Consider the following 23,195-nt stretch of genomic DNA (forward strand, 5'->3'; position numbering starts at 1 on the left):
TACTATTAAAAAGTAAACTGATTAGAATAGGATACCAAATATGAGTTAAAGTGATAACTTGAAGACTATGCTTGGGAAATATGGGGAAAAAATGTTATATGGAAAGAAAATGACAACACAAAATTTAATCTATATTATTTAACAATGTAAGTGCACATTTAAATGTGAAACAAATTATAAGGAAACACTGAAAGGAAATGTGTTTTGAAGTAATTGGGTCATGGGACAATTATTTTTCTTTTTACTTTTTTGTTGCAATGTTTGTGTGATACAAACGGGAGAGAAATCACCTTTGAAATGTAGTCATTCATTTTAGCAAAATTTTTGTGGAAATTATATTGATTAGTCTTAAAATAGAACAGAAGCACTAAAATCATAGAGGCTCAATTTTTTTTTTTTTTTTCCGGTACGCGGCCCTCTCACTGTCGTGGCCTCTCCCGTTGCGGAGCACAGGCTCCGGACGCACAGGCTCAGCGGTCATGGCTCACGGGCCCAGCCGCTCCGCGGCATATGGGATCTTTCCAGACCAGGGCACGAACCCGCGTCCCCTGCATCGACAGGCGGACGCTCAACCACTGTACCACCAGGTAAGCCCGAGGCTTAATTTTTATTAACCTAATTCCTAATTCAGATTGTCACTAGATTAAGCAATTCCATTTACTAAGCAGTTTGTATGTGCCAGGCACTGTACTAAGCATTTTGAGTAGATTATTTCTTCTAATCCTCACAACAGGTACTATTTTTATCACTTCATAGACAGGGTTAATTAGGTTGCTTTAGGGTCATGTGACTAGTTAGTGATGAACTTAAGATCTTGACCTTAGCTGGTCTTGCTCCAGAGCCATGGGTGTAGTGGCTGCGAATTTTCATAGAGCAACTATAAGCAGAGAAGATGCTCAGGCTACAAGTCTGAAACCTTAGGGGTACAAAAACGTAGACATATTTTTTTCCCATTACTCTAGCATTTCAATCAGATACGTGTTTCTATTTGTCTTACAGCTTAAAAGCTAGATCTGAGAAGACTTTATTATTATTTTTTTAGATTTTAAAATACTTATCAGATTATTTTTAAAACATAAGATTCACAAATAGTTCATTCTTTTAAAATTATAATTACCTTCCAATTTGATTGAATAATTTCTCATCTTTTTATCCAAAAATTTCTACTGAGCTTTAAAACCTTATATTTGGTGGCATTACTTAAAATGTGATTTACGTTCATTATTTACCTTTGAAATGATACTTTATCATTTCTTAAATCAGCATGGGTTCATTGAATGTTTGAGAGGCACTCTGTAGGACTAAGTCATTAGCCTATAATTTTACAGTAGATGAAGTACTATGTTTTCATTACTTTGAAAAAAAAATAATGACTTTGCAGTTGACTCTTACATTTAACATTTTAATCTCAGCTTTGCCACCATTAAGTATAACTGTTTGCACTGACCACATGAGAAGCCAAAAAATTACTGGGTCCAAGGTTAATCTAATTCAATTTAAATCTAACAAAGATAACCATAATTAGCAATTTACCACAACAAAAGCCAGAGTTATTACTTTCAAAACTGTATCGATTTGGGAGTAATTAGCCTTAAAATTTAAAACATTATTCTGGGGGTGCTGAAGCTCTTTCAAGAGTTTAATAGTTTCAAGGGTTGAGTGATTTATGAAGTCTAAGCTATTACCTAACACAGGTAACACTGTGGTTGGACCTACTGTCTGAATCTTTATAAATAGACCTTTTTTTCACTTGATCTGCCTTAGGATCTAGGGTCACAGCCTTTATCAGCGGTAGTATAAAGGCTAGTCCCCACCAAAAATTTTAAGTATTTTTAAAAATAAATTTATTTTATTTATTTTTATTTTTTGGCTGTGTTGGGTCTTCGTTGCTGCACGTGGGCTTTCTCTAATTGCAATGAGTGGGGACTACTCTTTGTTGCAGTGCACGGGCTTCTCATTGCGGTAGCTTCTCTTGTTGCAGACTACGGGCCCTAGCCATGCAAGCTTCAGTAGTTGCAGCATGCGGGCTCAGTAGTTGTGGCTCACGGGCTCTAGAGTGCAGGCTCAGTAGTTGTGGCACACGGGCTTAGTTGCTCCATGGCACGTGGGATATTCCCAGACCAGGGCTCGAACCCATGTCCCCTGCATTGGCAGGCAGATTCTTAACCACTGTGCCACAAAGGAAGCCCCAAAATTTTAAGTATTTATTAAAAAATCACAAGACACGAGTTTCTTGCCTTCCAATGCCCAAAACACCCATCTTGTTTCTAATGAATAAGGTGACAGACATGATAGAAACAGGGCAGAGATGAATCAGGACAGTCAGTGACATTTCAAGAACAGAGGAATTCTGTTGGGCAACGAGGTCGGGCTGCCCAAAACTGTTTGTGATCTGAGACTAGTTTAGAACTGCATGTTTGCAACTCATCATGACGATTTCTCACTATTCATTTTATGAAACAAAAGCCTGTTGTTACACTCAAACTCGTAAATTCATTCTTTTTAATTTTTCTAATGGTGATTTTAAAAAAATTGCTCTTTACCCCGTCTAACCTGTAATACTCTGACCACACGCATAGCTTTCCGTTTTGTTTACGGCCAGTCGGGTACTATGTCGGTGATGAAAACTGAAAACACAGAAACTAGACCAAAGAATGGGAAACAAAACGAGCAGTGAAGAAGAGATTGAGAAAAGGAGGAAGATATTTAGAAGAGGAATAAAAGTGCTAAGTTAGACTGGAAAGGGAAAAGAAAGGGGGTAGGGAGGGAGGAAGCTCACTGGGTCAGAAGCAACCTAAGGTTTCGGTCTTGGTTCTCGACAAGGGTAAATCAACAGATTCAGACCCCTGACCTTGAAAGTGTTCTTCAGCTGACTTACAATTGCCCATGACTTCTCAGCGACTCCATTCGTAACCATTAAAGTCTCCATTGGCTGGGGTAGCCACAGCAGACATCTGGTGGAGTTTTCTGAACCGCTGTCGCAACTCAAGATAACCTTTATTCTCCTCTTTCCGGGGCTCAAGATCTCCTACATTGGTGCCTGTAAACACGTGGTTTCCTCAATCCACCTCCCCACCCCCCATTTATCTTGATTTCCACGGTGCCGGGGATTCGGCAGAGGCTCGGTGATGGGGGAACTGGGTCAGAATTTTGCGTCCCTTAGGCAAGCCAAAAGCAGAAAAGTGAGGGGCTCAGACTGCCAGGCACTGAAAGGTAGAAATTGGGTTAGAAGAAAGCGGCGTCAGCCGGCACCGCCAGGTTCCGGAGTCTAACCGCGGTACAATGCTCCCCAGACAGGGCAACCGGGAGAGCAGGTGGCCGGTTACCAGGCAACCTGAAGTCTCGCGAGACACACAATGCGCCTGCGCACTGCCGCTGGAGGGCCTTATTCAGAGCCTCCGACCCGCTCCTAAACTCAGGGTTTTTATAGAAACTTTTCGTCGCTCTGTCGCGACGCCCTGGGCCGACTTTCCTGTTTGGAAATGGCCCGATGCAGAAGAATGAAACGTGTTCTCTGAGCCGTTCCTCCTCGCCTTCCCCCGCCCCACCGCGTCGGAAGGCGGGGCCCGGGAAGGCGTGGGCTCTGCGTACGCACAGCGCGGCCCACGTGGAACCGGCGCAGGGACGACTGTGAGTGAGGGTCTGCGCTGGGGTCTGAGATCCGGAGGGGCCGCTGGTGGGGATCGAGCCTGGGACTGGGCCGGGTGCGCGCAAGGTCTCCCAGGCTCCCCGTCCCTGGGTCCGCCCCCGCCCGTACCGGCGTGTTTTCCTGCGTCCCGGCCTCGGCTCACGCTCTGCTCTCTGCCTGGGGTTGAGCGTCTGTCGGGTACGAGAAATAGGTAAAGCCCCACCCTGGCCCTTCTGTACTCCGCGGTCTAGAAGTGGAGGGGGACCAGAAAATGACTCCAGTCGCGTGTGTTAAGTAGTGAAGTAAGTAGGCACTCGATAGAGAGGCGGCAGGCCATAGGAAGAGAGTAACTCGGGGGTCGGCTACCAGATCCAGAAACTCGGAGTCCTCCCTGAGTCCTTCTTCTGCTTTACCCCGAGTTCATCACTGAGGCGGGCGGATTGCACCTCTTAACTGTTTCAAGTAGCATGCATTTCCGTCCATCCCCTCTGCGGCGACTCTAGCTAAGGCCACCGTCACTTACCAGGACTACTCTGGAGCCTCTTTGCTGCTTCCGGTCGTGGCAAAGGACTCCTGGGCCGAATCCCCAAAGATCTTTCTGTGCCGCCTTTCCAGCCACGCCACTCCTCTGCTTTGAACGTTACAACCGCTTCCCACTGTAGGGTTTGCAAGTGTATTCACCGTCTGGTCCTTCCTCGCCTTTCTCGCTCTCTCCGCTCTCTCTAGCATCTCTGCCCCGGCAACACTGACATCATTTCCTTTAATGCAGTTCCCTGGGATGCTCTTCCGAATAGGTACTCCCTTTGGTGTCACATGTGGGTTAAAAGGTCACTTCCTCCGGGAGGCCCTTCCTGACCCCCTCAACTGAGTCAGGCCTCTGCTCAGGATCCTGTAGGTCCCTGACCTTAATGTGCATCACATCTTATATTTTACTTGTGGGTAAGTCTCCCACATAGATTCTAAGCCCAATGAGCTCAGTGGCTGTTTTTGCTTTAATTCATCATCTTTCTGGCTTGGTGCATTGTGGATAATCCACAAATACTTGTTCAAGTAAGAAAGGTGGTGGTAGGGCTGAGGGTGGGAATAGTTCCCCAGGCAGAGGGAATGTGCGTAAAGCCATGGAGGGGAGGAACTGGTGACCTCATTAAACAGTATGTGGTTCCATGGTGGGGTGTAAGGAGGTAGGCTGATGGTGACATGGGGGCCCTTGGATGTCACTCCAGTGAGTGTGCACTTGACCTCATGGGCAGCAGCGGCCTCCAAAGGCACCTCAGCAAGGCCTTCCCCATTTTCTCCTCCAAAGCTGTTACTTGTTCCACTTCGGTTTTGGATTATATCCCATGAGACTCTACTTATCTGAACCACTTGGCTCTTGTCTTCCTCGCCTAGATTCTGAAGACAGGAGGAGCTGATGCCCAGAGCAGCACGTGACTGTAAGTACTTACTCCCTGTTTGAATGCTGAGGCACATGAACTGCAGTTTGTGGTCTGGCAGAGCTCCGATAGAGCCTCATGTTTGCTCCTTGGTCGTTTATTTCCCTTTTCCTGACCATCTTCAACCTGGTGCCAGCCTCTGCCAGTTCCTTGGATTTGGATGAGCTGCCTCCTGCTTTGCACGGGGATGATGGGGATGGGGGGGGGGCTGCACCGGAAGGAAGCAGCTTAGGGGGCAGACGCCGAGTCTCTAGCAGTGGGCAACGCTGACACGAACGAGGTCTGAGCTCACACCCCAGGGAGCTGAGTTTTGGTGTTCCGTGAGAAGGTGATGTAGGAGGAACGTCTAAGGCCGGTGGAGGTCAGGAGACCCTGTCTCAGGCCTTTCCACTGTGGAAAGGCCCCCTGTCCTACACCAATGGTGCCCAATTCCGGTTCTGTATCACATTAAGCTGGGCAGCCTTTTGACAAGTACAGGTGCCCTGCTGTATTCCCCAGGATTCTGATTCAGCAGACCTGGGGTACGGACCAACCATCTCTGTCTTTTGTAAAGTCACAGATTATTTTTTAGGTGCAGCCAAGATTGAAAGAGCATAAAATTTGGATTTGGGAAACCAGCTGTGACTCTGGCATGGTACTTAACCTGAGTCTGTTTCCTCCTCCACACACAGGGCCACCACGCAGGAATTGGGTGAGAACCAAATAATTCTTGGAGAACATGCCTTATGACACACTCCACGGGACACCCGCTCCTCAGCAGCAGCAGCCGGGCTCTTAGGAGGGTGTTTGATTGGAGGAGATTTCATTTTTTTTCATCCTGCCAGGGGTGCTTGGGGAAGCGGGGAGCAGGTGTGCGTGGGATGAATGACCTGGAATGAGAAAATCTGGTTACCTGAAAACAGGAACAGTTCCAAAACCAGACTTCTCCAGAGCTGGCTTGTTTAACTTCCTTCAATTCTGCACCTTGGGTCCCTGTGGTTCCCGGCTGAGCCCAGGAAGAAAACTGAGGGAAGAAAGAGGAATATGCAGTTGCCTCTGGGCAGGACAAACAGAACATGCTCCTCTGAACAGTGGTTTATAACATTTCCCCAGCAAGGATCCCTGTTACTATTTTGCCTTAATGGATTAATATCTTTAAATTTCATTACGATATTTCCCTAGATTTCATCACATTGTCAGCCAGAGGAACGGCCAGCTTGGACCTATCAGGGGAAGGGGGAATCTGTGTATCGTGTTTTAGGAAAGACAGACAAGAAACTTAGGGTCCAGGGAGGGAAGGAGACTTACCAAAGGGCACAGAATGAAAGTATCATTTGGACCTTTAGTCATGTGCATACATTATGGTCCCAGTTCTTAAAAAAAACCACAGCTGGTTAATTATGAATGGCAGAGGCTTCCACGGCCCTTAGAGACTGTGTGCTGAGGCAGGCGGACTCGGGGACTCACAGAGGTGGTGGTGGGAACTTGCTCAAGGCTGAAACCCGGTACCCGTGACTCAAGAGTTGGAGGTGCTCAGTGAATATTTGCTGAATGGATGGACGGAAGCCTAAGTAGAGGGCAATACAGAAAATGGTAACAAATCTATCAGACTAATACCAGAGGTCCTGAAGAGGATAAATAATTATGAACAAGTAGCAACATGGAACATTTTAAAGGAAATAAATAGATTTCAGTATGATCACAGTAACGCAAAACATTCATAAATTGCGTGTATATGAATGAAGACCGAATCACAGGAAAAAATGGGGAAAACTTAAAAGAGAAGTTAGATGTATGGTCACATATATATATGTATGTGTATATATGTCGTATATAAGTAGGCTTGCTTTAGCCTTTCCAAAATCAGAAAGGGCACAGCCAAGATATCCTTAAGGTGTGCATGTCTAGTTAACACGTGTTTTCCTTTGTCGTTTTGCTCCTGTGAAGGGTCTTCAGAATGGCCGCAGCCCCCCAGGCACCAGGGAGGGGCTCTGTGCGGAAGACCAGACCTTTACCTGTGAAGACATCATTGAACAACCCGTATACCATCCGCTGGGGTGCCCTGGACAGGGAGGATATGCACTTCATACTACAGACCCTGGAGGACAGGATTAAATCTCTTGGGCTTCAGAAGACTGAGGACAGGAAGAGAAAGAGAAAGCAGCCCGCTTTGAAAACACAAAGCGGAGACACGTGCAGCATGGATGTGGACACTGGTGAGGGTCTGAAGGAGGAAAAGCCAGAAGGTGAGCCCCAGGCATCAGGGTGGACCCCTGCCGACGTCAGAAAGCAGCTTGCCATCGGCATCAATGAGGTCACCAGAGCCTTGGAGAGGAACGAGCTGCTCTTGGTCTTGGCGTGCAAGTCGGCCAAGCCGGCCATCGTCACCGCGCACCTGGTGCCGCTGAGCGCCAGCAGAGGTGTCCCTGCCTGCCAGGTGCCCCGGCTCAGCGAGAGGCTCGCACCCGCCATGGGCTTGACGTGCGTCCTGGCCTTGGGGTTCAAAAGAAACACCGCTGCCTTTGCGGAGGAAGTGAGGGCCATCATCCCCAGAGTCCCCCGTCTGGACGTGCCGTGGCTCCGAGACACACTTGAAGACCCCGGGGAGAACCCGGAGATGGAGTCTTTGGAAAGCCAAGACAAAGAGATTTTGGACACTTCCTTCGAAGACCTCCCTAAATCCAAGAGAAAGCTTGCTGAGGGTCAGCAGGCTGCAGTGTTACAACCCCTGAAAATAAAGAAACTGATTCCAAACCCCAATAAGATAAGGAAGCCACCCAAAAGTAAAAAAACGGCTTCAAAGTAACCTTGTATAAACCTGTCACTTCATACAGTTGTAAAACGCCACCTCGTAGAGAAGCCGCGAATAAAATGACTTTTACATATATTCTTGGGACACTGTTTAGTATCGTTCCTTTCGAATGTGTAAGATTCTCTGACTGTAGAACACAGACAGGCTGAAGCTTAGGGACACTAAGTGCAGAGAATGTTCAGCAGTATGAGTATCAAAACAAAAGTTTATTGAAACTAATGTCCATGCTTGTATAAATTCCCTTTTTAAAAGGCTGGCACGATGCTTGTGAGCAAGGACATCTGTATCCTGCAACACTGGACATCTTTCTGTCCGAACTTGGCAAATAGGCCACACAGACACGGTTCTAGTTGGCGGGGGAGATGAAGCTGGATGGCAGGTGCACCATCAGTTGTAAAGGAAAGATGGTAAATGCCAAGCAATACACTGTCCTCAGAAACAACACATTATTATTTTTTACTGTCAGTTTGCCTTTCTTTGTAGGCAGGCCTAAGCGTGGGCTTGGGAGAAAGGCTAAACATCTATCAAAATTGCCAGATAAGCTATTCTGACTAGGTAAGAATTCACTCCTTTACACGGTTAACTTACCTCCTTGGGACTTCAGCATGTATCCAAAGTATGATGGTAATTAGGTGAAATAAAGCAGGAAGAGAATAAAAAAATAAGTGGAGGAGCTTGGGTGCTCAGAGGTGGGTCTGCCATGAGCGGGGTCGCTCATGTTAGTATATGAACAGGATCGGTGCTCTGTGTTAACGCATCCGCTCTTTCCAGCATGTGTTTGGAAAAGGCGCTTTCTGTAATTTACGGGAAAGGTACTGGCTTGCCAAGGTTTATTTTCAGCCTAAATTCTGGTTGATCTGTGGATGATGCCACCTCCGTTTAAATTTACTGAATGCCATCTTGACCAAAAAATGGGGCAAGTGTGTGGGCAAGGGTACGTCATGGACCAGAGCATTTCCATTACTGACAAAGGACACGGGGTGGTGTGGGTTTTTTGAATCTGTAAGACACTGTGTATTGCACTGAAATTTAGTTCTAACGGCTACTTTATAAACACAAGCAGCTGTACTGATTTTCTACTTTAAAATGCTCATTGGTAACATGCGTAAATTATAAAGAGGCATTATAAAGCGGCAAATGTGCTAATAATTTATAAATTACTGTATTTAAAAATTACTGAGTAAAAGAACATGAACTCTATTAACTGCAATTATGTAAGTGAACAGAGGAACAATGCCACAGTTTTGTCATGGGGTGAGCCCGTGACACAATTTCTGAGGGACAATCCTGCAATTATTCGAAAACCTACTTCATGTTAAGATTGCCATAAAAATGAGTGGAACGTAATTCCCAACTGGAGCCTCGACTCTGGATTATGTTAAAAATCTTGTTTACTTAATTCTGGTGTTTCAGTGAATTGGTTCACTTCTGCTTCTGCAGGCATCCTCCTCACGTTAGGAAAAGAAAGGTAACGCAATTGGGTTTGAATCATCCTATAGGAGAAGTCTTCTCTCGCGTCTTCGAGAAGGAAAACTGTGGTGTCCTAAATTAAGGACGACTTCGGAGCCCACGCATGCCCCCTAGTGGAGGTCCCAGGGTGCCACAGCTGTGGGGTGGCCTTCAGGATGACGGGAAGCTGCAGAAAGAGGCTTTCTGATTTTTAGAGGAAATCAGAGGCAACAGAACTTTTTCCCTAAAGGGCCAGGTTTAGGCCTTTGGGTCCACAGTCTCTGTCGGAACAACTCAACCCTGCCTGCCACGTACAGGCAACACATGAATGAATGAGGCCTTGTTCCCATAAAACTTTATTTATGGATGCTGAAATCTGAATTTCCTGTAATTTTTATGTCACAAAACTTTTTTTTTTTCCTCCTCAACCATTCAAAAATGTAAACACCATTCTTAGCTCGTGGGCTGTACAAAAACAGGCGCTGTGCTGAGTTTAGCTCATGGGCCACAGTGTGCCAGCTCCTGCCTGTTTTTATAAGGTATGATTGTGTCCTTTGACTACTTGTAACATGAAGGAAGGGCATCCTGTTGTCGAAGGTAATTAGATTTTTCTGGACTGAACGGCCTAGGCACTGGTACATAAAGGCAGGAAGAAGTATCTACTTTGTGGTATTTGAGTCGAGGCCGTTTTAGGTGGCCTTGTCCAGCATCTTTTTCCCCTTGGGCTATTGGTGATATATACATTATCTATGTACACCGAGAAACTTGGATTTTCAAATCCTAGATAAAAACACCATCAGTAACAAAACCACAAGACTTATTTACAATTAAGACATCTTCCTAGAGCACGACAGCTTTCATGATAAATTAGAGTCAGGATAAAGAAATATGTGCAATTCTGCATAAGTAATAAAAAACATTCAAATTATCAGTGTCCTGATGGCACTCATAAACGCCACTGGGCATGTCTTCTGACTTGAGGGCTTTGATTTTTCTTTTCCTCACGTATCCTGGCTGTTGCTGAGAAGAAGAGAGTCTCTGCAGGAGCAGAACAGTCTAGTTTGTCAGGGTTGTGTGCTCTTCAGAGAACACAATGTTTGCCCCAAACCTTGCTTTGGAACCAAGCCACGAACCTGCTGAAGATCAAAGTACCCATTTGTGTGTTTATTGATTTGGCAACTTTGCTTCTAGAGAAATAGTCAACCAGTACATTTTTATCTCACTCTTCACTTTAACACCTACCGCTCATCACTGTGTTACAGAAATGCTGGCTCCATAGGTGTCCCCGATGAGATCATGTGCAGTGACATAAGTAAACCCTTTCCAAATGGCTCCCTCATTCTGCTACATGGACCCACAGACCCTCACTTAATAAACAGAAAGGCAGCAGTTTATCTCCACACAATGGCAAAGATTTTCCTACACGATTCTGTGATTTCTGTTCAATCCATAGAAAAGCCGTCCATTTTTCTAGAGAGGGACAAATACCTTCTCTTCATTGGGAGACAGTCAGAAGGTTGAAAATTAGAGGAATGTGCTCTTTGTATCCTCCCTCCATCCCTCCTACAAATGGGTCAACAGCGAAAAAAAGGATGAATGTTAACATTCTAGCTAGAAATGTGTTCTATTGGTCACCAATCGATGTTTTTCCATCTTTTCTGTTACTGACACTTCGATGTCACTTAGGTTGTGCTTTTATTCTTTGGAATGGCAGTTCCAGGAATCATTAACTAGGATATTAACAAATGATGACATCAGAGTTCTAGAAATAGAAATATCCATCTACTGTAATACGAGTCCAACCTAAAGGGAGGGAAGAAACGGAATAGCAAAAACAAGTGAGCAAGAAAAATGATAATGTAGTACAATAGAGCTATATTTTTAAAAAGCTACTAAAGAAAAAACCTCTCAACAATCCGAAGAGAAGCAAATATGGGATTTTCTAGGTAAATTTATCAAGTTTACAAAGGTTTATCAACTTCACTTACCTTTTCGGACTCTGTCCCTGGACACCTCCAGTTGTACAAGTAATACTGTAAATTGCCATCGCCTATGCCAAACTTGAGTTTTTCCAAGAATGTCTTATTTTCCATCAAATCTAGTGCATTGAATACATCAAATCCTTTCTGTCAATGTAAAAAAAATTTAATTTTAAAGTTTCAAAGGATTAGAGTGTTTTGTATATTATGTATTTCAGTATAACATTTCATTCCCCTACTAATAGCTTGAAATGATAATGCATTTATAAGGTTTAATGTCTGCAATATATAGTATGGGTTAGGAATTCAGTTCAAAACTGTCTTATTAAACTAGCAAGCAGTGAATCTGATGGAGTTAGCAAGATTATCCAGAAATGCTGAATCGAAAAGTGCAGTCTGATGGCTGACAAAAAAGAATCTATTAAAATTTCAGGAAATATTTTGTCCCTGTTTTTTTTTTTAATTTATTTTATTTATTTATTTTATTTTTGGCTGCGTTGGGTCTTCATTGCTGTGTGCAGGCTTTGCTCTAGTTGGGTCAAGTGGGGGCTACTCTTTTTTTTTTTTTTTTTTTGCGGTGTGTGGGCCTCTCAGTGTTGTGGCCTCTCCCATTGCGGAGCACAGGCTCCGCACGCGCAGGCTCAGCGGCCATGGCTCACGGGCCCAGCCGCTCCACGGCATGTGGGATCTTCCCGGACCCGGGCACAAACCCGTGTCCCCCGCATCGGCAGGCAGACTCTCAACCACTGCACCACCAGGGAAGCCCTTGTCCCTGTTTTTGAAGCAAACAGCTGCCTAGATGGCTCTATCACCAGAACTGTTAGTTACTGGCCTTTCTACGTTCTGACTTACCTGAACCTACGCCAAGAAATCAAAGCTGTAAAGACTTTAAATCGTGTATCTGTCTTGGGCTGATAATGGGAAATAAATTTAGTAACATTTCAATAGTAAAAACAGAATTTAAAAAAAGCTTAGATAATACTATGCAAAATGTGATATAGATGAAGCACCTACATTTCTATTTCTCAGGGGTTTTACCTTAAATAACTTATTACTGGCCTTTTTGGGGAGGTAGTTGAAAATGAGCTACAAGATCAAAGAAGCAAAGAAGAATGCTGATTTGGGGATCCACTTATAATAGATTAAAAAAAATGTTTCCAATGATCAAATACTAGAAGACTACAAGGAAGACACTTTTGAAGGGTTGCTCCCAATTTCTCGTGAACAATATTTATCTTCTCACTCAGCAATTACATCAAAATGTCCCCATCAGCTGATTTCAATTTCTTTTTAAAGAAAAATGTTTATTTGTAGCAAGAATTTAACAATTATCCTTACTACCACACTGAGGAAATAGAAAAATAATGCAAATATTGTAAGGAACATTTTGAATTTAATTCTTTTCATTTCAAATCCTTTTAATAATAATAACTCCAATAGTTAAAATTAAATTTCTTTAATTTTAAAATTCACAGACTATTTATTTGAATCAGAAAACTACTGTTGCCAATTATTCACTGCAATACACTCATATTTTCCCCATACAGACAGACCTTGTTTTATTGAGTTTCACAGATTCTGGGTTTTTTACAAATTGAAGGTCTATGGCAACCTTGCATCGAGCAAGTCTATCAGAGTCATTTTTCCAATAGCATTTGCTCACTTCGTGTCTCTGTGTTCCACTTTGGTAATTCTTGTAATATTTCAAACTTTTTCATTATTACATTTGTTATGGTGATCTGTGATCTCTGATACGACTACAACTCGCTGAAGGCTCAGATGATGGTTAGCATTTTTTTTTTAGCAATGAAGTATTTTAAATTAAGGTCTGTACATTGTTTAAATATGCTAGTGCACACTTAACAGACTACACTATAGTGTAAAGATAACTTTTATATGCACTGGGAGCCAAAACACTCGTGTGGCTCTCGCTTTATTGCGACGCTTGCTTTACTGCAGTGATCTGGAACCATCTGGAACCAAACCCACAATATCTCCAAGGTATGCCTGTATCATGGGATCACGTTAGTTTTCTTATATTCCTTATATTATGAATTTCGTGTATCTTTATATAAGGGTTACAAGTTTCTAATTTGTACAAAATGTCTTTTTGGTTAAGTTACAACAGAATTAATGATGAAAATAGCCATTAAATTTAAAAAAAAAACCTCTTATCAAAATTCTTCCTTTGACTGTCAACAGTAAGAAGTATCTCAAACAAATCCCCCCACCGTGTGGAAGAAAATACAAGATGTTTTATATATTCCAATATACGTATTTGGAGACACACACGGGATGACAAGGAGTGAGCTGCATACCAGCTTGGCGATGATGAGCGCGTCGTTCATGAGGTCCAGCAGCGGCGTCTCTGTGTGGATATTGTAGAAGGAGTAGGCGGCTTTGAGGCTCTTGTGGGCGGGGTGATGCATGACTGTGGAGGGGAGCGTGTAGAAGCTCAGGAAGTCAGTTAGTTTACCACTGGAGTTCTAAAGAACAAAGGCAATGTCAGGTAAACATCTCCTTGAACAAGTTTCATCCAGGCATCTCAGCTCACGTCTTGATCTCTGACTTGCACCACAGCTTTCCGTTAGAATGAAAAGCAACAGCTCATGCTCCGCTCTCCAGGTCTGATGTGGAGCCCCTTACCATATGCTGGGCAGAGGCCAAGGAAGAGCGTGGAGCTGTGCCTCAGCCTAAGTGCTCGTCAGCAACTAGCATCAAGTTCTTATGAAGCAGAATGTTCTAAAAGGAACGCTCTCTGGTTGACTAATGAGTCTCTCTAGACTTATGGGACAGTGATAAAAGTAAATTCATTGTTTTTGCAGGAATAAGAGCACCAAGGATTAGAAGGCTACCTTTTCCAACTAAAGGATACTGTATAATAATCTTCCTGGCACAAGGCAGGAATTGTATCAGCTTAAAGTGAAGTTGGATAGGATTTGGAAGCTAGTTTTTTAGAAGCTTGTAAAAAGGCACTGGTACTGCACCAAAATATATGTGTGTGAATAACTGAGAAAATCTGAAGCTATCAAAAATCAAAAGGGATGCAAAAGATGGTGTTTGTTTTGTCATCACTGGTACACTTTCAATACAAGAAATTAGCCAATATTGTTTGCATTGTTTCTATTACCTGCAGTGACCTATGCAAGTCTGCATATAATTCAAACCATGATATATTTGAAGTATACAGCTGCGGAGGCTAGACCACATATGCCATTGCTAATATTTGTTTTAGCAGAAAATTCCAGAGGATGTATTATCTGGTTTTTGAGTGCTTCTGATTCGTTAAACCTTTTTTTCAAACATTATGAAATTAAAGATGTTAAGCAAAAGTGAGAGATGACTTAAAGACCTAAATTTTCAGCTTTATTAAGGATTTTCAACTTGAAAAACACCACAGCAGAAATTAGAGGAAAAAAAAATCACTGGATGGGCTCAACAGTAGAGTGGAGATGACAGAGGATAGAATCACTGAACTTGAATTTACCCAATCTGAAACAAGAGAGAAAACAGAATGAAAAAAAAAAAAAAGAATTAAGCCTCAGGGATCTGTGGGGCAGTAACAAAAGTTTCACCATTCATATCATTGGAGTCCCAGAGGGAAAGAAGAAAATGTGGGGCTGAAAGAGACAATGGCTGAAAACTTCCCAAATCTGGCAAAACGGACATAGTAGATTCAAGAAGCCATGTGAACTCTACCAGGATAAACCCAAAGAAATCCACACCAAGACACATCATAATGAAATTTCCAAAAACTAAAGACGGAGAGAGATCTTGAAAGTAGCCACAGAGAAACAACACATTACCTATGGGGAAATACTAATTCAAATGACAGCAGACTGCTCACCTGAAACCACAGAGGCCAGAAGCAAGTGGCACAAGAGCTGAAAGAAAAGAACCGTCCACCATGAATTCTGTATCTGGCAAAACTTTCTTCAGGAAAGAAGGGGAAATAAGGACATTCTCAGACAAATGAAAACTAAAAGAATTTGCTGCTAGCAGACATACCTTTAAGACTGGATGAAGTACATCCTTCAAATAGAAAGGAAATCATAAAAGAAAGCATCATGGAGCATCAGAAAGGAAGGAAGGAAGAAGGAACAGAAATCTGGGTACATACTTTGAGCTATGCTTCTTCTCATGAGTTTTATAAATGACACGATGATTGAAACAAAAATTATGACACCATCTGATACTCAAGACAGTGATATTTAAACAATGAGACTGTACAGCAGAAACTAACACAACATTGTAAAGCAATTTTACTCTAATAAAGATGTGAAAAAAATGATGAAAAAGTAAAGAGAAGTAAAGTCACTTGAAGTGGTACAACACGGATACCAGAAGACTGTGATAAGTCACATCTGTATACTGTAATACCCAGAGCAACCATCATGAGACCTACACAGATATACTCAAATGCACTATAAATAAATCAAGACATCCAAAAATGTTCAAGGAACAGGAAGGCAAGGAAACAGAAACAGAGGGACAGAAACCAGAAGAAACAAACAGAAAACATGTATTATAATATAGAAGACTTAAGCTCTAACATATCAATAATCATCAAATGTAAATGCCAGAAAACACCAATCAAAAGATTCTGGCAGAGTGGATAAGGAAATATGGCCCAAATATATACCGTTTACAAGAAATTCACTTCAAATTCAATGACATAGATGGGTTGAAAGTAAAGGGACTGAAACAGATATACCATGCAAACATGAATTTTAAAAAAGTAGAAGTGGCTATACACATATACCTCAGAGATGCTGTGGGTTTGGTTCCAGACCCCTCAATAAAGCGAATATTGCAATAAAGCGAGTCACATGAATTTTTTTGTTTCCCCAGTTTATATGAAACTTTTGTTCACACTATACTGTAGTCTGTTAAGTATGCAATAGCATTATGCCTAGAAAACAATGTACATACCTTAATTTAAAAACACTTTATTGCTAAAAAATGCTAACCGTCATCTGAACTTTCAGCGACTAGAAGTAGTAACATCAAAGATCACCATAACAAATCTAACCGTAATGAAAAAGTTTGAAATATTGCAAGAATTACCAAAATGTGACACAGAGAAACAAAGTGAGCAAACGCTGTTGGAAAAAATGGCACCAACAGACTTGCTGGACGCAGGGTTATCACAAACTTTCGATTTGTAAAAAATGCAGTACCTGCTTAGTACAATAAAGCGACATGCAATAAAACGAGGTCTGCCTGTATTAATATACAAGGAAGTAGACTTCAGAGCAAAGAGAACTACTGAAGACAAAGAGGGGTATTACATGATGATAAAATGATCAATCCACTAGAAACTCATGCAGGTCCAACATGTATAAGTACCAAACAAGACCCTCCAGAGACATCAAGAAAAACTGACAGAACTGAAGGGGAAAAAGACAAATCCAGAGTTATAGTTGGGGACTTCCACACCCCTCTCATTAACTGACAGAACTACCAGAATTAAATAAGGGCTATGACTACAGATTCTGTAGCCATTAAAAGGGAATACTATGAACAACTTTATTCTTACAAATTTGACAATTTAGAAGAAGCAGACCAATTCTTCTAAACTGTATTAAAACTCAAACAAGATGAACAGTCCTATAATCATAAAAGAAAGTGAATTCATTATTTCAACACAAAAGAATTCTCTAAGGTCAGATGGTTTCAACTGGAGAATTCTAGCAAACATTTAAGGAATTAACACCAATTCTATATAATTTCTTCTAGAAAACAGAAGAGGAGGTCATACTTCCCAACTCATCTTATGAGGCCAGTAGTATCTTGATACCAAAACCAAACAAAGACAGTACAAAAAAAAGAAACTGCAGACCAATATCTCTCATGAACTCAGCAAATACTCAACAAAATATCAGCACCTCAAATCCAACAATGTATAAAAATTATATACCATAACCAAGTGGATAATTTTTCTAGGTATGCAAGGGTGGTCAAACATTTGAAAATCAATAAATGAAAATCAATAAATGAAGAAGAAAAATCATGATTGTATGAATTGAAGCAGAAAAGGCACTGGACAAAATCCAACACCCATTTATAATAAGAACTCTCAACAAGTTGGGAATTTTCTCAAATCAGTAAGGCGCTTCCATGAAAAACCTACAGCTAACATCATGGAATAAGATTCATGGGGTAAGACTGAATGCTTTTCCCCTAATAACAGGAACAAGGCAAGGATGTTGATCTTTACCACTCTTATTCAATAAAGTACTGGAATATCTAGCCCCTGCAATAAGGCAAGAGAAAGGAAGAAAAGGCATACACATGGGAAGGGAAGAAATGAAACTGACCCTATTTGTAGATGACACAATTGTCTATGTGGAAATCCCAAGAAATCTCCAAGTAAATTCCTGGAACTAATAAGTGATTTCAGCAAGCCTGCAGGATACAAGAGCAACAAAGAAAAACCAATTACATTTCTACATACTAAAAATAAACATGTGGAAACCAAAATTAAAAACATAATACCATTTATAATCACTCCAAGGAAATGAAGTATTTAGGTAAACACTTTAAAAAATATATACAGGATCTGGATGCTGAAAATTACAGAATGCTGACAAAATAAATTTTAGAAGACCTAAATAAATGGAGACATGCCATGTTCATGGATTGGAAGACTTGTTAATTCTACCTAAATTAATCTACAGAGTTAATGTAATTCTTATCAAAATCCCAGCAAGGTCTTTTGTAGATAACGACAAGCTTATTCTAAAATTTACATGCAAAGGCAAAGGAACTAGATTAGCTAAAATAATCTTGACAAAGAAGAATAAAGTAGGAGGAATCACTCTACCTGGTATCAAGGCTTACTATACAATTACAGTAATTAAGACAATGTGGTATTGGTGAGGAAACAGACACAGAGATCAATGGAACAGAATAGAGAACCCAGAAATGGACCACAATACAAAGTATCAGTATTCAGGCTATATAAAACTTTGACAGGGAATTCCCTGGTGGTCCAGTGTTTAAGACCTGGTGCTCTCACTTCCAGGGACCCAGGTTCTATCCCTGGTTGGGGAACTAAGATCCTGCAAGCTGCACAGCATGGCCAAAAAACAAACAAACAAAAAACCAAAAAAAAAACCTTTTACAAATCAAGAAGACAAGGGTTGAGTGAAGTGGTTGAATTATGCCATCTTGAACAAAGGCAGTTCAGTTCCAACCAGTTTTGCAAAAGCAAAACAATATTAAACTTTGGGACACATCCTTCTCAGATGAGATCATCCAAACTGGCCTTTTCAAAACTAAGAAAAGCAATTAGTCACACAGACAACAACAGAGCAGATCAGAACCCTGATTCCCCATGATCAAGTAGTAAAAGTGTGCTCTTCTGCCAGGAATGGAAGCTGTAAGAACAGCTGGTTCTGAAAGGGTGAGCAGGAAGCTGGTTCAGAAGCACTGGGTCATGTGGGCAGGAAGGGAATGGACACTCTATGATCCTTCTGGAAAATGGACTCAGTTGCACAGTGTTCTCATACTTCTCTGTACTATCTTATCACCTTCTCTTTACCTCCACTACAAAAGTGTCAATGATGTGCTCCTGGGGGAGGAACCAGTGGGCTACTTCCTCTTCATCCATCACCGGGGCTAGATGAAACTGCTTCAGGTAACTGTTGGTTAGTTCTTGAACAGCTTTGATATCTCTTGGTTCCATTGGCCTCAAGCCTGAAGTTTTTGTAACCTGTTGGAGTGAAAACAAAACCAGTTGGGACGGGCTTCCCTGGTGGCACAGTGGTTAAGAATCCGCCTGCCAATGCAGGGGACACGGGTTCGAGCCCTGGTCCAGGAATATCCCACATGCTGCAGAGCAACTAAGCCCGTACGCCACAACTACTGAGCCTGCGCTCTAGAGCCCGTGAGACACAACTACTGAGCCTGTGCGCCGCCAACTGCTGAAGTCCACGTGCCTACAGCCTGTGCTCCGCAACAAGAGAAGCCACCACAATGAGAAGCCCGCGCACAGCAACGAAGAGTAGCCCTTGCTCGCCGCCACTAGAGAAAGCCCACTTGCAGCAATGAAGACCCAACACAGCCAAAAAAATAAAATAAAATAAAATAAATAAATTTATTAAAACAAAAAAAGTTGGGAGGTTTAAATAAGAGGAGTAAACAAACTTGGCGTCAAAGCATGATCCCCAGACCAGCAATATTAGCATCCCATGGGAGCTTGTCAGAACTGCAGAATCTTGGGCCCACCGCAGACCTACCAAGTCAGGACATGCAGTTTCACAAGATCCCCTGGTGATTCGTATACACATAAAGCTTGAGAACCACTAGTTTAGAACATAAGCTACACGACATGTTCTATCCTATCTCTGTGTACCAGGTCTTTGGTCAGTATTGTCCATGACCCAGACAAAACCAACGGGAACACTACAAGTTCATCTATATCCCCATGCCAAGAACTTTAACAGCCTACACGATAGGGCAGAACAATCTCAGCATGTGTTCCGGAGGATCACGCTTTTAAGACTGCCACGTCTGACATTTTGAAAACACAGTTGAAAATGGCTGAGAAACTTTTTGTCCAATAGCCCGTGGAAAAGATGTAGCTCTTCTGTTCTCGTGAGCAATAAAAATGAAAGAAAAGTAAAAATCATATCGGTCAGTATGGGAAGGGAAGCATTTTAATTGCCAAGAATGAATGGCTGGTTGCCAAGTAGTGGCCCTGGTCTCTTATGCCATCTTTTGATTAAAAGGTGATCAGAATAGGCATCTGAATCCATCATTCCAGAACATCAAAATTTTTACATTAGGCCATGGGAATAACAAACCCTCAAGGTCAGGACAAGTCCCCATTTGGATTTGTTCAAGTCTTATCCTTAAAAGAGCTCCAGACAGCAACTATAGGAAGTGTACAGACACCAGGATACTTGACAACAGAAGTGAGAAAGGTCACTACATTTGCTTGTTTGTACAAAGAAAAAACTTAATACAAATACAACTGCATTTTCCCAGTTAACTCGATATTTTTTTTTCTTGAAGAAATATTGGATAAATTTTAAGTGACAAATAACTTGTATATAAATAGTGCTATTCTATCTTTTCTGTCCTAAATTACCACTAAGTACTTTCAGAATTTTTTTTAATTGAAGTATAGTTGATTTATAATGTGCCAATCTCTGTTGTACAGCAAAGTGACTCAGTTATACATACATATACATTCTTTTTTTATATTCTTTTCCATTATGGTTTATCACAGGATATTGAATATAGTTCCCTGTGCTGTACATTAGGACCTTGTTGTTTATCTAAGTACTTTAAAATTAAAAACTGCCTTTAAAATTAGATCATCACAATTCCTGCATGCCCCCAGACTACTGGTAGGGGAGAAGACCAAGGTGGAAAATGGGTTTTCATTTTGAGTGTCGGCTCTGATGGATGTTAGTAGTTGTGCTGAGGTTTCTAACGTTCTGTGACAAGAACCGCTGATTGATTACTGATTCACTTTGGGAGGAGATGGGCTTTGTGTTTACAGACCCAGCAGTCCTTAGCTGAGTATTTACTATGTGCCACTCAGTTATGATTTATGGAATCTACAAAGATGCAGTAATGCAGCTAAAATAGTTTAATATTCTAAATTGAGAGAATTTAAGTCCTTGACATTTAATAGAGAACTCATACTTTTAGTATTTCTGTGGATCTCAAAGCCAAAGGACCCGAAATCTCCAGGTCCCAGGTTCCACCCAAGGCTTAACCCTTGGTTAATAATGGCCTGAATAGGTGTTGAATGAATGAATGGATTCCTAGGTTTTTAGCACAATCATTTACCCAAAAAGGTGAGGTGAAGGCTGCAGACACGGAAAAAAGTCACTGTCAGCTCTGAAGAGATGATATTTCTACAGCCTGGCATTTAAGTACAAGCCAGGAGTGAAACTGTATTTTTCTTTTGTTTCCCTAAGCCAATTTTAGTTATTCGGAGCATTTCTACACTGCAATTCATGGGAAGAGGAAACCTATGTGATTGCTAAATGGTGTTACATGAAATAAATATACATTTCTAAATGCTGGTAGGAAGGCCAAAGCCATACCAAATGTATACTGCAGTCATTTGAAAAGATTATTTTTTACTATGAGGATGACCTTGATACATTTTTAAACAGCCTTTCTCAACATCAGATTGTTCTTTCTTTTGTTACTGGTTCAGTAAGAATCAATAATATCAAGCAATGAGATTAACTAATGAAAGCAACAGGATACATCTTCTCTGTTCACAGAGAACATTCAGAAATGAAGACTGAAGCTGGCCAACTCCTTTTTGGAGCAAAATATGCTTCTGCAGCACAGTTCTTATTCACTGAATTTTCATACTGTGTAATCACTAAAATCAACATCCTTTCTGCCCAGAAGACACCCTTAAAGCGGCAGTTCTCAAATATTTTGTTCTGGGACTTTGTTATGCTCTTAAAAATTATTCAGTACTCCCAAAGAGCTTTGCCTACATGGGTTATATTTATCCGCATTTATCATATTAGAAACTAAATTAGAAATTTTAAAAAAAAGAATGTGTAAGCTCACATTCCATATAGCCTCTGGAAGACTGCACAGTGCACTTATAAGACAATGAAATGAAAGATGCAAATTATACTTTTGTGTTTTATAAAAAACTGACTTCACAGGCCCCCCAGAGGTTTCTGGGAACTTCAAGGGATCCCTGGACCACACTTTGAGAACTGCTACCTCAGGTCTCTGAAGGTCAGAAAAATGGGTAATAGAATTTAGATAAGGAAGACTCAGTGAAAACAGTATTGTTTGGCAAACCGGCAGGGAGAAAACACATAAACTTGGTAATTTCCAAGCACTTCAAACAAGTTTTTACAGGAGCATTAAAGCAGGAGAGAACATCAGACTATATCCAGCTATAAAAACATATAAGGTCCTAGAAACAGGGGAAGAATATTTACTTTTGCTGATTAACAATGGCTTATGTGTCTCAGAGCCTAAACTTGTTTCTTTCTAATATCAGAAAGTCACATCCTCTCCAAGAAATCTACAGAAGCACGAAATAAATTTTAAAATATAAAATTATATTTTAGGGAGTTCCCTGGTGGCCTAGTGGTTAGGATTCCGGGCTTTCACTACTGTGGCCCAGGTTCGATCCCTGGTCAGGGAATTGAGATCCTGCAAGCTGCCCAGTGCCGCCAAAAACAAAAAAAGAATCATATCTTATATAATAGCTGTTGTCTTCAGGAAGAGGTGGGGGAAATTCTATACCTAGACAAAAATCTCAGCTTTGGCATAATCTGAAAGAATCAAGTGGCAATGTTTTCTGAGACTTCAATAAAAAGCAGAAAAAACTTCCAGTAACTGAGAAAATCTTAACTTACAAAAACAAACTCTATTTCTGAATCAGATACTTTCCCACCATGCAACTAATATGCATTGCTTGTTGGACTCTATATGCACTGAAATCTGCGTAAAATCTGCTTGTAAGTACATAAGGAAACAAAGCTCAGAGCCCTATTGAAAAACAGAAGCAGTGCCGTTCTCTGTCAAACTATGTGGTGTGAACTGATTTGGAGCTAAGATTCCACAGTAGAGATGTCGGCAATGATTATGATTATTTATTTGATTTAAGAAGGAGCAGTAGGATGTTAAACACTAAAAAAACATCGACAGTTACTAAATCGAGAACACCTGAGTCTTAGCATGTCTTCCCAGGCGTAAAGTTCTTGCAACACAATGTAAAGACACTGGGAGATTAACCTGACTCCCGCTTTTTATCTGCTTCAAATTCCTTCACCTTGAAGAGCACCGACTAAAAAAAAAAAAAATTAAAAACAAACCAACACTGAAAGGGTAGGAAACTGTGTTCCTCTTGGGAAAACCTTAGTCTCGCAGGTAACAGTAGCTAATGGCATGGGCCCCGGGGATGGTTC

The 23,195-nt window shown here is 41.5% G+C and overlaps 2 protein-coding genes across 5 annotated transcripts in view; one reads left to right on the forward strand and one right to left on the reverse strand.

Annotated features, from left to right (window-relative positions):
• The first annotated feature begins 3,414 nt into the window (after positions 1–3,414).
• On the forward strand, positions 3,415–7,898 carry RPP38 (ribonuclease P/MRP subunit p38). Of its 4 annotated transcripts, none has more exons than XM_079913943.1 (3): positions 3,415–3,839; positions 5,018–5,061; positions 6,988–7,898. In XM_079913943.1, the coding sequence occupies exon 3, from the start codon at positions 6,998–7,000 to the stop codon at positions 7,844–7,846; it is 849 nt and encodes a 282-aa protein (XP_079770069.1). In that variant the 5' UTR covers positions 3,415–3,839; positions 5,018–5,061; positions 6,988–6,997; the 3' UTR covers positions 7,847–7,898. The 4 variants fall into 4 exon arrangements, with proteins under 4 accessions (XP_079770069.1, XP_079770070.1, XP_079770071.1 ...); XM_079913944.1 differs by having other exon boundaries at positions 3,415–3,826; XM_079913945.1 differs by having other exon boundaries at positions 3,415–3,630.
• Positions 7,899–8,611: 713 nt separating this feature from the next.
• The window catches only part of NMT2 (N-myristoyltransferase 2), a 56,897-nt gene continuing 42,313 nt past the window's right edge, over positions 8,612–23,195 (reverse strand). The window contains exons 9-12 of the mRNA XM_079913182.1: positions 18,827–18,997; positions 13,599–13,766; positions 11,290–11,427; positions 8,612–11,104 (exon numbers count right to left, since the gene is read on the reverse strand). Coding sequence (XP_079769308.1) covers positions 11,084–11,104; positions 11,290–11,427; positions 13,599–13,766; positions 18,827–18,997 — 498 coding nt within the window. The 3' untranslated portion in view covers positions 8,612–11,083. The remainder of the gene's footprint in view (positions 11,105–11,289; positions 11,428–13,598; positions 13,767–18,826; positions 18,998–23,195) is intronic.

The sequence above is a fragment of the Stenella coeruleoalba genome (genome assembly GCF_951394435.1).
Source record: "Stenella coeruleoalba genome assembly, chromosome: 2".
Taxonomy (NCBI): domain Eukaryota; kingdom Metazoa; phylum Chordata; class Mammalia; order Artiodactyla; family Delphinidae; genus Stenella; species Stenella coeruleoalba.